A 15,606-nucleotide genomic window follows, 5' to 3' on the forward strand; every position below is an offset into this window, starting at 1 on the left:
TTGGAATTACCTAAGGTGATTCCTGGAGAAATTAGCCCTAACCCACAGGCACCCCCGTGCATCCAATCGCTATGCGTGAGAAACTCCAAGTCGAGAGGTCCTTAACAAAATCTTCAAAGGCAACATCCTCTGATCTGTCGGCACTGCTTAACCAACCAACGCTCTATGTTTGAGCCGCCACCCAAAGATGCACTAATGCCAATATTGTTGCTTATCGCGTGTGGCACTATCACTGCGCATCACCGATCGAACCAATGCATACTGCGCGCTGCTACACTATGCGTTTACCACTCAGCAGAGCTCTGCATTGCACATGCCTCATTCCAAAGGCTTGGTCTGGGACACTAGCAATGGACCTTGATAATTCTATTCTCGTTCGATTGAAGTTAGAAATCTTTTAAACATGATTGATTTAGTATATATATATATATATGTGTGTGTGTGTGTGTGTGTGTGTGTGTGTGTGTTTGGCATTAAGCATTAGGCTTAAGAGTCTGTCAAAATCGTTTAAGTTTGACATGTACGTAAATTAAAAATCTGGTTTAAAGAATTATTTAGAAGTTGAGGATTTTTGTATGTTGTTTAAAAAAATCTAATTTCTATTGGAGTTGTAAAATTTAGTCGATCATGAATATTTAATTGAATCTGAACCTAATAATTGCTAAATTTGATTAGTCACAAAAAAGTTTGGATTTTTGGCTAATGTGATGAATTTGATGTGCTTTGTAAAGTTTGCGTTCGTTCACTAGTCATGAGTATACTTTGGTGTCATGTCTTGTGCATTGTAATACTAAGTGTATTTGTTTATGGATTATTATTGTCATTGATAAATTTATAATATTATTTAATTTATATTAAATTATATAGTGGTTATGTGTGAACCATAAATGAGCCTTTGAAGGCCAAAAGTACATGTTACTCATGGAGTAGTAAGTTGTAAATGCATTTCAAAATTATGTGGTATTGCTTTTAAATTAATTATATTGTTTAATTTGATAGGCCAATAACCCAAAATTGCTATTGCATGTTGATTTGCATAATTGTTCTTTTATAAATATATCTTAATTGATTAAGAGTGGTAAAAGCGACCAAGTAGTGTACTATTTTTCTTCCTTGGTGATCCATTAAAAGGATGAAAACCTCAAATGGTAGTTATAGGAGACCATGAAAATATTAAATGTAGTGTGTATTGTTTTCTCCAAGAATCAGATGCATGGTTCATATTATCGGCTAAGGTTATAAGGAACTTTGGCCACTTTGCTTGGTGGTGGTATTGTCAGACTCAACTGTAGTTATTGGTATACTAAAAAAATGACGTCAATGAATATTAATTTTCTTATTATTTCGATATTAAGTGATGATTCTTAATGTTTTGATTGATGATGACGATTCCTAACATCGATCGAAGAACATGTGTAGAACCTAAAAAATACAATACAAATTGTGTGTTAAGATACCACTGAGAACTGCCTTGAACCTTGATAATTTGACCTGTTTTTTAGTATCTGTGGGTTTTATATAAATGAGAATTTAATTGTGTGCATTATGTAGGAACATGCATGAAAAAATAATATTGGCAATTAAAGTTAAAAAGTCATTTATACATATTGCATTGATTCATACATCTCTAAATGTTTAATTTAGCATGAGATTGTTGGTTATTTGAATTGAATTGCTTATATTGAAAGCTTATTTTGAATGTGTGATGTTTGTTGAGCCTTCTTAAATTTATGTTTGATTTAATTTATACTAATTTCTTTATTGTTAGATTTTGAGAAGGTCTCGTACGAGAACTTCAGTTTTTACTCCATTTAAAAAAAACTTTTTAAGGTACTAAGACACAATGATGAGGAGACTAACTTGCTGGAAGGAGCAATGGTTATGTTTCTGGTGGCCTAGATTCTGACATAGTTAGGAGTTTTGTTTTGGAAAAACTTATATAAACCCTAAATGTGAATTATTTTATTAAATTTAATTCAATATAAATTCATAGTTCAATTTATTATATGTCTGGAATGATTGTTGGGTTGTGTATATTAAATCTTTAATACGCCTCGGGTTCCTAGGATATTTTTTCACAATGTTTTAAAATTATTTATTGTTATAGTTTAGAGTCGTTACAATATTTATTTGTGAAAGGAATGACTTTTATGGTTTGTATAAAAGTACAATTGTCTTGTGAATTTTGGATTTTGGTTTGAAACTCGTGTTTTGAAAAAAGGTTTTAAAGGTAAAGCCTTATGCTGTGTTTGCTTTTAAAAGAGGATTTTTTAAAATAGTGTTTTACTAAAAAAGATGGGTCTTACATCATGTGTGGCCGAAGGATGCTACTAGGCACCATGCCATGACCAAAATTTGGTACAAATATGCCGACGCAGATGGTAGAAGACCAATTGAATGAATACACAATTTGAGTCGTCTGACCGTGGTGGTTAGAGAGGGAGAGGAAATAGCATGGGAAAAAGGATAAAAAGAGGAAAATAAGGTGATGATGATGATGAGGAGAAGGAGAAGTCAAAGATGAAGCGCCGGGGAAGAGGAACAAAAGAAGAGGTTGAGCAAGAAAGAGGAGGATAAGACAAGAGAGGAGAGGAGGAGGAGAGAGATCATAGAGAAATGGACGATGATGAGCGCTATCAGGGAGTAGCTCGAGTGGTCTGAGAATTACACCTCCCACCTAGGGAGGTGGGAAGGTGAGAACCCTAATCAAAGCTTTTTAAGGATTTGAAATTCTAATGATCAAGCCCATCAATACCCAAACAAGGTAATTAGAATTTTATTTCTCACATATTACCTCCTTAATAATGATGAAGGTCATAGTAATTTGACTTATGATATAACTTGAGTTAAAGGACACTAATAACTTTGTTGGACAGTTTTCAGGAAAAGTTTAGCCCATATTTGAAAATTTAAAAATGTGTACCCCGTATTTAAAATTAGGAACATTTTCTCACGTATATATTATAGTAGTGTAGGTGCTTAATGTTAACTGTTGAATGGGTTGTTCAAGTTTCTTTCATTTTATTTTTAAATTCTGACTGTACAGATGTGATATATGTAATATTTTTTGTAGGGTTCAGCTTTTGATGTGTTTGATTCCGACACATGGGTTCTAAAATCTTTGTAAATTTTCGAGGCTCTAGATATCATTTTTTTCATAAAAAACATATGATTCAGGTATGGATTTCTCGTAAATCAAGCATGCCCAACACATTTATGGGGTCGAAAGTGCAAAAAACTACTGGAAGAGCAGAAAAACTCATTAAGCACCTACACTCTACTGTGTATATATATATATATATATATATATATATATATATATAGAGAGAGAGAGAGAGAGAGAGAGAGAGGATCACCCTTTGTTCATGCTATGCAATAGTATGCTTTACATGCTGCTTGCTCGCAGAGCTCCCTTTACAAGTTGGAATGAGTTTTGGGCAAGTTGAACGAGTGAAGCTAATGAGTAGCATGCCTTGTTTGCCAACTCTGGTGGGAAGCCATAGTGGCAAAGTTGAAAACAACAAAATGATGTCCGCCAAATTTTTGCGAGAAATTGAAATTTTTGTGTTTGTTGCAATTTTTGCCAAAATATTGATAAAAATAATTAATTAAGAAAATTTAGAAAGCCTTATTAAAAATAATAATTTATCAAACAGATAAAAATAAAATGGACCATTTTTACATGATATATGATATATGATATATGTGATTAAGGCTTAAGTTTTATGATGAAAGCCAAGCATTTTCGTGTAGATACTAATATCTCTACCCTTTACAAAGTATCACTATATTTTCAAAATATCACCCATTTTTATTGCTACAAGTGCAACACTTGTTTGGACCCTTCGCATAGGGCTGCAAATGGGTTAGATACAATTGGATATATGATCTGAATCTGGCACATTATTACCAAAGTTGGATTGTTATATTGTGATCCGATCATATTCGATTTTCTCAATAGAAACTTTTTTGGAATCATATTAGTAGTTTAGGCTGGATCTAATTCAAATCTGGATCAAAATCTGAACCAATTTCATGGTTTTGTTTTTGTTTTTTTACATGTAAAGAATTTAAATTATATATTTTTACCAGACCCAGTATTACCGCATCTGTTATGGATTTGTTATAAACCCTACCATATCATATCCGATTCAGATACAAATTTATATTGTACATTTTGCAGCCCTACCTTCACCAAGTACAGCAAAGCCGTAAATCCTTTTCTCTTTTGAACCTGTTGACATAATGCGTACGGGCAACTGGGTCCCACCTTGGATCTGGAGCATGGAGACCATGGCCCAGATCCGATTGCGCTCATCTAATATACGCGAGCACCGTGCGCATGCCATCGTTCCGCAAGGAGGAGGGCAAAGCAAAGTGGAAAACGTGAAGGATAAAAAGCGGGATCCGACCGAGGGTTTAATTAGAAAAACAACAAATAAATAATAAATAAAAATCAAATAAGGAGGAAGCAGAGAGCCAAGACGGGCAGACGAGGAAGACTGATCCCAAAAGCGAACGCAAACTCTCTCTCTCTTTCTCGGATGGGTTTTGCTACAGGAACATCATGCCATCGTGCCACTTCTCCTCGTCCCCGATTGCTACGCATCTTCCCTTCCTTCCTTCCCTTCGATTCCCCACGCTCCGCCCTCAAAACCAACGCTTGATCTCCCCCCTTTCCCCTTTTCTGTTGTTGTTCTTGGTGGTGGTAGTCTTTTTTGGTGCTTCTTGTGGTTTGATCGATCGGTGATGTTGGGTGAGGAAGAAGGGGGGTCGGTAGGGTCGGTTGGGAAGAGCGGTGGTTCGATCCAACACAACCAAGGATCGTCCTCCGACGATAGACAGCAACCGCCACCGCCACAACCTCCACAGCTGCAGAGGAAGGAGCGCCTTGCCCGATCCTGCACCGTCCGGAGCAACGCCGTCCGCCTCCTCAACGCCGGCCGCGCGGCAGCAGAGCCCCCGCGGAAGCTGCAGCCCGCCGTCAAGGAGGAGCCCCAATGCAAGATCATCATGCCGCTCGCCCGGCCGCCCCCGTCCTCGCAGCTCCAGCGGTGGTCGCTCAGGTCCATGTGGGAGCTTGCCTCCATCCTTAACTTCCTACATGTAAGAATCAAAACCCCAAAAAAGAAACAGATCTCTTTTCTTCTTTGTTCCTCTTTTGTTGGAAAGATTGAACCTTTTTGGTTTCTTTTGTGCTCCTTGTTCTGTGTAGATTTTCAGACCCCTTTTGAATATAAATGTCGAGTTCTCAGCGGAGGAGCTCGAGACGGCCCTCATTACGCCGAATAGCACGTTAGACGATATACATATGCCATTGCTCAAGGTTCGTACTCTTTGCTTTCTCCTCCGAGTTAGTTAGTGCCTTGTTTCCACGAAATTGTTGTGCCATTTTAGTTGTTGCCTTGTTGTATGAGCTGATGAAATGTGTGTGTGTGCAGGGTTTTTTATCCTTTTTGCTTAGTGGAGTGCATTTGTAAATGCTATGATCTTGGCTACCATCTTTGATGCTGTTTTCTTTCTATGGTGCCCTAACGCCCTTTGACTAAAACCAACTATGAAAATTGGATTGTGTGTTTGCTGAGAATGATTCTGTTTAGTTTTTATGGGAGCAATAGGGCTTCTTCATCTCCTTTACATATGTTTGCTTTTGATTGTAATTTTGAATATGTTGCTCCATGTGTTCTGTCTGGTTCGTTTCTCATAGTATTACTGAAAATTTCTGGCCAGATGATGAAATAAGTTTCTCTTCTTTCTTTTTTAATATTGTAACTGAGTTGAGGGAACACATATCTATTTTCTCTTTTCTCCAAGTAAACTAAGAACATTTACTTTACATGAAGTCTGTTTCCTGTGAATTAACACTAAAATAAATGACTTCTTGAATTGTCTCTTTTTTTCTTGGAAGGAATTTCTTGAACTTGTAGGATGGAAATGCGTTAGTATGGGAGCTTCTTAACCAGTGTTGTGAAAAGCGTTGAGGCATAGCGAGGCACTCCACCAAAAACCGAGGCGAGGCGTAAGCCTCAATTTTTTTTTAAAAACTTTAAAAAAATGATAAAAATATCTAAAAATACAAATAAATAAAGAAATGCTTTATTGATGAAATAACAACCAATAAGAAATAGAAAATCTCAAATAAGTACTAAAAATATGAGATTAACATATAAAAGTAACTAAAAACTGATTATATAATTGGAAAATATATGAGATTAACCAAAAAAAGTTAAAATATACTAAGAAACTTATTACATAACTGAAATAACTGGAAAATATATGAGATTAACCTACAAAAGTTAAAATATATGAGATTATTCTAAAAAATATGAGATTAACATATAAAAGTAACTAAAAAAATGATTACATAACTGGAAAATATATGAGATTAACCAATAAAAGAAAAAATATACTAAGAAACCATTTACATAACTGGAAAATATATGAGATTTACCAACAAAAGTTAAAATATATGAGATTATTCTAAAAAATATGAGATTAACATATAAAAGGAACTAGAAACTGATTACACAACTGGAAAATATATGAGATTAACCAACAAAAGTTAAAATATACTAAGAAACTGATTACATAACTGAAATAACTGAAAAATATATGAGATTAACCTACAAAAGTTAAAATATATGAGATTAACCTACAAAAGTTAAAATATATGAGATTATTCTAAAAAACATGAGATTAACATGTAAAAGTAACTAAAAAACTGATTACATAACTGGAAAATATATGAGATTAACCAACAAAAGTTAAAATATATTAAAAAACTAATTACATGACTGAAATAACTGAAAAATATACGAGATAAACCAACAAAAGTTAAAATATAGTAATATACTAAAAAACTGATTACATAACTGAAATAACTGGAAAATATATGAGATTAACCTACAAAAATCTTTTTGATTACTTCTCAAAAGTCTTGTTGTAATTTTTTTTTGCGCCTCAGGCTTGCGCCTTGAGGCACAGAGGGCCGTGCCTCAAGGCGAGGCGAGCCTTTTGTGCCTCAAGGTGCGTTCTTGATAACACTCTTCTTAACAGTTAACATGCACAGTAAAACTTGATTTACTGATGGGAATGTGAATGCACTTGTTCATATATTTTTTGCTGTTGTACATTTTAATTAAGTCGTGGAAATGGTTTGACCCTGAACCCATTACTAGCAGTTTTTGGTCCCCTAATTTATAGGAAGTTCAAACCCGAAATATTAGTTGTTTCTGTTAGCAGTTGTATGCACAGATGCAGAATTACTGCGGGGTAAAGTATACGTTGTTACGCTAGAAATCGCCAGGGAGATCAACACTATCAACTCACTTACAATTGAATGCCTTTTTCATTGTATGATCCCATACTATTTCACTGCATTTATAATCTTGTAAAGAGTTCAAGTTTTGAGACACATTCCTGGGAGAAATCCCTTCAGCCCCAAGAGACACATCTCTTTGAAATTCAAACATAGTGACTGTTGGGATAGCCTCCCAACAGTCACCTTATGGCCATATAGCGTTACAGTTTCACTGTTAAGTTTACAGTGAAGCTTGTTTCAAGATTATCAAATTCCATCTTATTCCAGTTTGGTTTAATATAGGATGCATTGGGATTAGTCTTTACTAATGTTTCCTTTTGGGACATAAATTTTGAGCATATGGAATTAGCTGGAATCATTTGCCCAGAAACAGTTAGGGGATGTTTGGATGACACTCAAAATGAGGTTTTGAAAAAAAAATAGTTTTCAAAACCTCATTTTGATGATGTTTGGCTGATGTCGCTATATCTTTTTCAAATCAATCTTTTGAGACACTAAAATGAAGTTTTGGAAAAATGAGACCCGTTTTTTCATAAAGAGCTATATCCTATTGGGGATTAGCTCTCTTATCTGGGATACCCCTTTGTTTTCACTCCTACTGCAAGGTGGTAACTACATGCTGCCTTCCATTTTCAGCATTAATCTGGCCATAGTTTGTCCATAAAAATGTCAGGGAGATGCAATTATACCATCTGTCCATGTTCCATCCGATATATTGCCAGGCAATTCGCCGGAAAACTACAATAATATCCCTTTCCATTTACAAGCATTTCACATTTTTCCGGCCATCTTATGGCTGGAAAATGATAATGCGGTGCCGATCAACACGTATTAGTATGTTGCCCACATTCTCCTCAATGATTTTGGGCAAGATTCTTGTCAAAAACTTGCCCACAAAGTTACTGGAATGAGCAAAGGGGGAAGGTGCATCGTCTAAATTCAAACTCAATAGAAAGGCAAAGAGGTTGCCTGAGATCCTGAATCACCTGATGATAATGGATCAATCTGTGTCTTATGAGGTGTTGACACAGCTGAAATTGGTGCCAGATAGCAGATTTTATATACTGGTGGTTTGTTTGGGGGGCAGGATTGGTAGGGATTTGAGGATATGGTTTTAAATGGCAGTTTGAGGATGAGGTATGATAGGGAGCTAGCAAGAAGAAGTAGTTTTCCAATGGGGGAAGAGGAGGTATGGAGTAGAGTTGGGTTTTCAATAAAAGAGCATTTTTCCGGTGGGTACACTGAAGAAGAAGGGGAGAACGGCCAGTCACTGCTCCGGCCCATTATTTTATTAAAAATAGATAAAATAGGTTTTACAACCAAACACATCAAAATACCAAATGACATTTTGGACATTTACTTTTTAATAAATTTACTTACCAAAACAAGCTTATTAAAAACATTTTTTCAAAATTTCCATCCAAACAGGCCCTTAATGTTCTGACTCCTTGTCTTCTGCCTGGAATAATGATCAAACTGAGGACTGTTCTTGGTGCAAACTTTTTGTTCAGTTTTTTCTTTTGGCATTTCTGTTTTAATAATACAGAATAACCAGAGCTGAATTTGACACATAATGCAGTCAGTCACTCTTGATTTTCTTAGAATTTAAAAAAGAGTAAAATTGAAGGGGGGGAAATGGGTGGAAGTGGAACACGTTATCTTTTAGGTAGTGTTTGGATATGATCACCTGATTAAAGGACAGCACTTCAATGCCTTCAAATCTTTTAGTGATAACTATTCAACATGATGTGGGAATTGGGATGCATTGCTGATTTATAGTTAGTAATTGATGAACTGTAGGATTTCCCTAGTTTCTTGTATAGTGTTTGCTGCTTTTCATCTTCTTTATTTTTGTTGAGCTGCGCCAAACCCATTTTTGGTCTTACATCTCACTATTATGCTAGAACAAAAATCGCTCAAGGCAGAAATAGTCGTTTCTGCAAAAAAGGTAATGCGAACAATGATGCCATTTTTGTAAACTATGGGTAAAGGATGACACGTAGCTGTTGGTAGTGATGGCTGATCTTTGACATGCTAGTTGTAGTCCCCGTCTTTTGACCCATATGTTTTTATCTTGTTATGCTTCTTCCTTCCAAGCCCTAGCATATAGATTCTCTATGTTAATTGTGAACCATGATCTGCACAATATGTCTCTATATGGATTATTTGTTCACCACTAGCAACTCAATGGTGCATGAGCCAAATGAACAATTGTTTGTGCACTAGGGGACAAATATGCATATCTAAGTCTTTAATATCATTCTCATGATTATGATAACAGGAGATTTTGTTAGAACATCAACGATAACTTTTTTTGGGAAGATCTCAACACATTTACTTAAATAAAAGTAAGTGTTTTAAAAACTGAAACAAATGTAATTTTTAAATGATGCTTTTGGGGAAATAAATATCATAACAGTATTACAAGTGACATATCTTAGAGATATATCATGATATTTGTTCTTTTTATCGTTTTGGTAAAAAGCTTTAGAAGTAGGACACATTATAATATAATATAGTATATAAAGTCACATATATTCGTCTTGGTCATATATTGATAAGCAAAATCTTAACACACATACACATGGGCAGATGTGCACTGTTTTGCACTCTTTTTGAACCATCAGAACTCATTTAAGTTGGTGGTTCATGATTTATTTGAGAAGCATTTAGATTTTCTTGAGAAAAGATCTTCCCCCAAACCCTCAATTCCTCCACTCCTTTTACAAATCACACACACACACACACACACACACTCTCTCTCTCTCTCTCTCTCTCTGCCTCCACCATGGCACCTTTTCTCCCCCCTGCTACTGTAATCATTAGTGAACTTTGCCAAAAGAAGGTCCAAGAGATGGTGTATTATTATGAAGTACAAAAATCAAGCTTCTTGTCTCCTCCACCAGCCATCTCAACCTTATGTCACATGGATATGAATGCGAGAACGGGCCACAATGTGGTTATGCTTGGTACGCCACAACAATTCTAAAAAAGTAGGACACATGGACACAGTGGTACATGCACATAGATGTGTGTGTGTGTGTCTCTCTCTCTCTCTATATATATATTCCAAAGCTTATATCACAGGGATATGAATGCGAGAATGGGGCAAAAATGTAGTTATGCTTGGTACAACACAACAATTCTCAAAAAAAGGAATGTGGACACGGGCAGTACATGCACATAGATGTGTCTCTCTCTCTCTCTCTCTATATATATATATATATATATGAACCCCCTAGTTAGAACTCATAAGGGGAGGTTGTTTGATCAAATCTGACCTCATGAACGCGTTCAGCATGGTCAAAATATTGGATCATAGTTTCTTGACGTTAAAATATGTAACTTTGAGGTTTGAAAATTTGGTGCATTGTAGGCCATTGATTTTTCAACCCTTGTAAAATTTGACATATGCATCAGAAAACATGATCCAAGGGTCAGTTTTAACTAAACTTAATATGTAGATCACATCTGAAGGGACAAATGTGCAAAAAACACTAGATAAAATAAAAATATTACATTTTTTCACTAGTGGGTTCCTTACTCATGAGGGCAGCAAATATTACCCCACATATATAAATTACATATGGCATATGGGTTAATATATGGTCAGGTTGCCATGATGTTGGAATGTCTTTTTTCCATGAAACTAACCTTAAAGATGTAATCTCCATGGTTTGGTTAATGGGAATCGGCTCTTGGATTGTCTGATTACAACATGTAGGCATAATTTATGATCCTTGAAAAATAAGCAGCCTATAATGTGTGATATTTCCTTGGCTCATGAAATTGTGCTTTTTTTTTTCATAAAAAAAACCATGATCCAAGAGCCGGTCATTAGCTTTTGGACCATGATGAACCCATCTATGAGGTCGGATTGGGTCAACGCAACATGCACCTATAAATCATTTTTTTTTGGTCATTCTCTTGCACAGGCAACAAGAAGGTATTTAATTCGCTCTTTCCTGCATATCTTACATATCTTAGCCCATGTGTTCTTTTGTTTCCTTCAAGTTTTTTATTGTGTAGATGGTTTTCAGCAAGCATGATCAATGGTTCCTGATTCTTGGTTTGCCTTGTGGATGTTCTCATGATTGCTTTGAAAACTGATTCCTTTTGTGTCATGTTTTCTTTTTTCTGAAAATGTGAAATATATATGGATCTTATTTATCAATAACATGGTCTTTGTGTTCGAACAGTGATAAATGACTTGGAGTTTTCTACAATAGTTTTCATTACCTTGTATTTATGGAGAAAACACCTAACATTGAGCCAAAAGTGATGTCCACTTTTCGTTTTTAAAGTTTGCAATGCTACCACTACTTTGTGGTAGTCAAATTTCATGCTGATTTTCATCTTGTAACATGTTTATATCCTATTACAGGCAATTCCTCCTATAACCAGAATGGCACTGGGGCGTGCAACCTGGGTGACAGTATTATGCAGGAAGCTGAGGGATTGGTGGCATTGGGTGTGTAAACTTCTCTATAGCTGTTACCTATTTTATCTTGCAAGCTTTTCTATGCTTTTTCTCTTAAATACTAAACAAATCTCATCTGCCTTCTCAATTAATGCAGGTTGCCGAGGGGGAGATCCCAATTGTTGCATCACATGGGTGAGTATTTTTTGCATGGTTTAGTGTTTTATGAATGCACATTTGCATGTCTTTCTAAAATTTATCTTATGTTTTATGATAAAGGACTGAGGTAGAGGTGTATAAAACACTTGAGCCTGCAACACGTGTAGTGATCTTGAAAGCCCTCTGCGATATTCGTGTAGAGGTATTCCCATCTTTAATACAAAGGTCTTATCTTATGTTATGGAGGTGGTTCAGAATATAACAGGCTTGATTCAACTTGCTTTTTATATTCTCTCTCTCTCAGTCTCTCACACCTTTGTGATGAATGTATGATGTAGCAGCTGTATATAATACTTAAGCTTGCGTTTTATCTTGATTTTGAAAGCTTTGTATCAGTTGTTTGTAGTTTTTCCTTTCTTTTACTTGACACTAGTTATCTATCTAACACTGAAAATTACCTGGTCAATGAAGACATACTTTTATTGATAAAATGGAGAATATTACCTGAAAGAGCAAAAGATGTAGAGGAAGGATTGGGCATGTGGTTTGTCAGGAAGCAGCCATAGTTTGTATCACAGGACCAACAAGCCTTACATATTAGAAATACCTGGGAAATCCAGTAAACTTTCATAAGAGATTTTGAATTGCAAAAATTATTCCATGTTGGGAGAAGTATCTTTCTTAATTTTTGAGGCCCCCATTGTGCTCATATTAAATTAAAATTGTATGGTGAATGAGACGATCTTAGGTCCTCTTTTAGTTTTCCACTTTTCCTTGTAGGCCCGTAAATTTCCTTACTCAAATCGGTCTGTCTTTATTCGGTAGGCTGTGCTGTAATAATTTGTACTTTGTATGCTTTTCTATGTGTTAATGTACGTTTTAAAATGAGTCTTTTGTGTTTGATTTCTAGTATCTAATGGCATTTGCTTGGAACATTCTTAGGACCAATTAATGTTTACAAGTTAATTAATTAATTTTTTTAAAATATAAGAATTCTGGCATTGTACATTTAAATATATGTGAATAATAAACCATGATTTTTTTCTGAAAAACTCATGGTTTTATTGGTTTTAATATTCTCATTAACAGCAAGAGGACATCCGGAACTATATTGATGATTCTATAAAGCATGGGGTTCAGCTCTCCACATTTCGCCGTGAACGAATAGGTGGTGATGCATATGGAACTAATTACTGGTAACATGAAAAATTGTAAATAACCAGTTGATTCTTGCATTTCAGTTCAACCTTTCTTTCAAAAGCAATTTAAATTTGAAGTCATGATACCAAAACGTGTATGCTTATGTTTTCTGATGCTGTTGGATCCTGTGTTAGGTTCAATGATGATGCTATTATTGGGCATCGTTTGTACCGGGAGATTCGAAAAATTGAAACAAAGAGACTTAGGAAGGGACTTCCAGCCCAGCCCATCATATCTTGCCAGTGGGAGACTGTTGCTGCCAACTTGGATGAATTTCAGGAAGTTTCAGTAAGTATCTGTATTGTAATTGGATCACTTGTTTTCTGTGATGTGTTTTCTACTTTTGTTGTTTGCTTTATGTATGGCATGTTATTAATTTATTGAAGGATTAGCTAGTACTTCATTCATTTGTTCTCCTAAAATAAAAGAAGTGTAATGTAATGCTTGAATTATTAGATGGCAATGAGTATATGTTATTATTCCACATGCATATCATATACTATGAATAAATCATTTGAGTTGGTTATTTGAATGCTAGACTTAAATATGGTGCTCAGCTAGATTCTCTGTGGTTTTACTCATAGTTGCCAGACTGAGAAGCATAACTGAGTAGCGAAATGGAAGCGTCTAATACATTAATCAATAATAGGTGTTAAATCTTTGCACAGCAAGCTACGTAGTGCAAATATTACCATTGTATAAAGTCCACATTATCAAATGGCACAATAATAATTACATAGCATCTAACATCGCCTGCGTGGCAGTGGGGTGGTTGTGAGGGAGCTGATATGAAGACGCCGGATGAAACCCCGTTGGTGCACGGGTGTGTCCGTAGCTTTCAGGATGCATAAGCAGGGTGGTCGTGGGACCCCACCCAGGGGTTTCCGAGCTTCGGTAAGGGTTCCTCGTCATTAAAAAAAAAAATATAAAGATTCCATTCATATTAATGGCATAATAGTAATCACCTATAATTACAAGATGGATATAATAAATGTCAGTTATTCTCATTGATGATTAAACAAAATTCACTAGAACTCCTTTTTTGAAAATAAGGGAAACTTTTGGAATTGTGATTCTCATGCCTGGGAATCTTGATTCTCAAGAAATGGGAACCAGAATTCTCAAACAATGGGACTCACTATTCTCATAATTGGAGAATCACACTTCTCATTTCCTAGGAGACGTGTGCTTCCCATAAAAACCATGCTTCCCTAAATGACTTGGAGGTTGGGTGCATCCTGCTATTGAAGCACACTTAGCACTCTACTATAGTGCTTTTAGGAAGTCTGGTGTTAATACACCAAGATGTTGCACTTGATAAAGTTAGATCATCTTAATAGTACCATTGGTGCTGAATAAATAAAATGTAGGACATGCTAGTAGCGAGTTATGTGATAGGAAAATGCTTCATGTTCAGTTGTGGGTTATTTAAGTCACAAAAAGAGAGTGCATGTAACAGAGGTGTGTTAAGGTGGATGTATGCAGTAAGAAAGAAGGATAGTAATAGAAATATATGTTAGATGACATTTGGAGCACTACAAGGAAAATAAATATTAAAGAGTGTTGTCTGAAATGGTTTTAGGCCATGCCGCATAGGTACATTGGTGGTACGTATGATGGCATGACCATGACACAGTCATTTTCCAAAAGATGGAGTGTGTGTTCGTCTAGGTTGTACATGTTGCACAACCATAAACATAATGGCCTACATATACATATTTTGCTGCAAATGTTGGACTGTACTAAAAAATATGGAGAAAAAAATATAAAATGTACATAATCATATACAATGTATATCCTTATGCTATATAATATGTCTATATGCAGTAGTACCTAAGTCACATGGGTGCGGGTGCGGCACTTTCAAAAATCTAGGGTGCAGGGGTGCGACAGGGCAAAAATGTAAAAAAATATATATTATATATATAATTTTGAAGTTTTAATAGTTAACATTATCATAATTTAACAGTTAACATTGTCATAATATCATTCATCATGCATACAATATATCAACCTAAATATCAATCAAATAAGTAAAGCAATTATATAAATCAACCTAAATATCGATCAAATAAGTAAAGCAGAAAATAACTAAATTACATACCAAAAGTAATGGATCTTAATAATTTTCTTCTTCATCATCAAATGCATCATTAGATGGAGTAGAGGGGGGGGGGGGGCTCAACCCCTCCCCTGCCAACCCAACAAGAGAGCGAGAGGGGGGCTCGGCCCCTCCCTTGCCGACCCAACAAGAGAGCGAGAGGGGGGACTCGCCCCCTCCCCTAAAATCAAAGGGAGCAGGGTGGGGGGATCGCCCCCCTCCCTTGCTGACCCAACAAGAGAGCGAGAGGGGGGACTCGGCCCCTCCCCTGCAGAAAACAGGGAGGGGCTCGACCCCTCCCCTGCCGAAAACAGAGGGAGCAGGGGGGGGGGGGCTCGGCCCCTCCCCTGGCGACCCAACAAGAGAGCGAGAGGGGGGGCTCGATCCCTCCCCTGCCGACCCAAC

The 15,606-nt window shown here is 36.2% G+C and overlaps 1 protein-coding gene across 1 annotated transcript in view; it reads left to right on the forward strand.

The window, feature by feature from the left end:
• The first annotated feature begins 4,482 nt into the window (after positions 1 to 4,482).
• The window catches only part of LOC149827882 (DDT domain-containing protein DDR4-like), a 35,232-nt gene continuing 24,108 nt past the window's right edge, over positions 4,483 to 15,606 (forward strand). Inside the window, exons 1-7 of the mRNA XM_090019713.1 lie at positions 4,483 to 5,106; positions 5,216 to 5,326; positions 11,706 to 11,792; positions 11,899 to 11,936; positions 12,021 to 12,102; positions 12,990 to 13,096; positions 13,235 to 13,388. Of these exons, the coding sequence (XP_089875839.1) occupies positions 4,750 to 5,106; positions 5,216 to 5,326; positions 11,706 to 11,792; positions 11,899 to 11,936; positions 12,021 to 12,102; positions 12,990 to 13,096; positions 13,235 to 13,388 (936 nt within the window). The 5' untranslated portion in view covers positions 4,483 to 4,749. The remainder of the gene's footprint in view (positions 5,107 to 5,215; positions 5,327 to 11,705; positions 11,793 to 11,898; positions 11,937 to 12,020; positions 12,103 to 12,989; positions 13,097 to 13,234; positions 13,389 to 15,606) is intronic.

Source organism: Nuphar pumila, chromosome 10 (genome assembly GCF_984573655.1).
Source record: "Nuphar pumila chromosome 10, dmNupPumi1.hap1.1, whole genome shotgun sequence".
In the NCBI taxonomy this organism is placed as follows: Eukaryota; Viridiplantae; Streptophyta; class Magnoliopsida; order Nymphaeales; family Nymphaeaceae; genus Nuphar; species Nuphar pumila.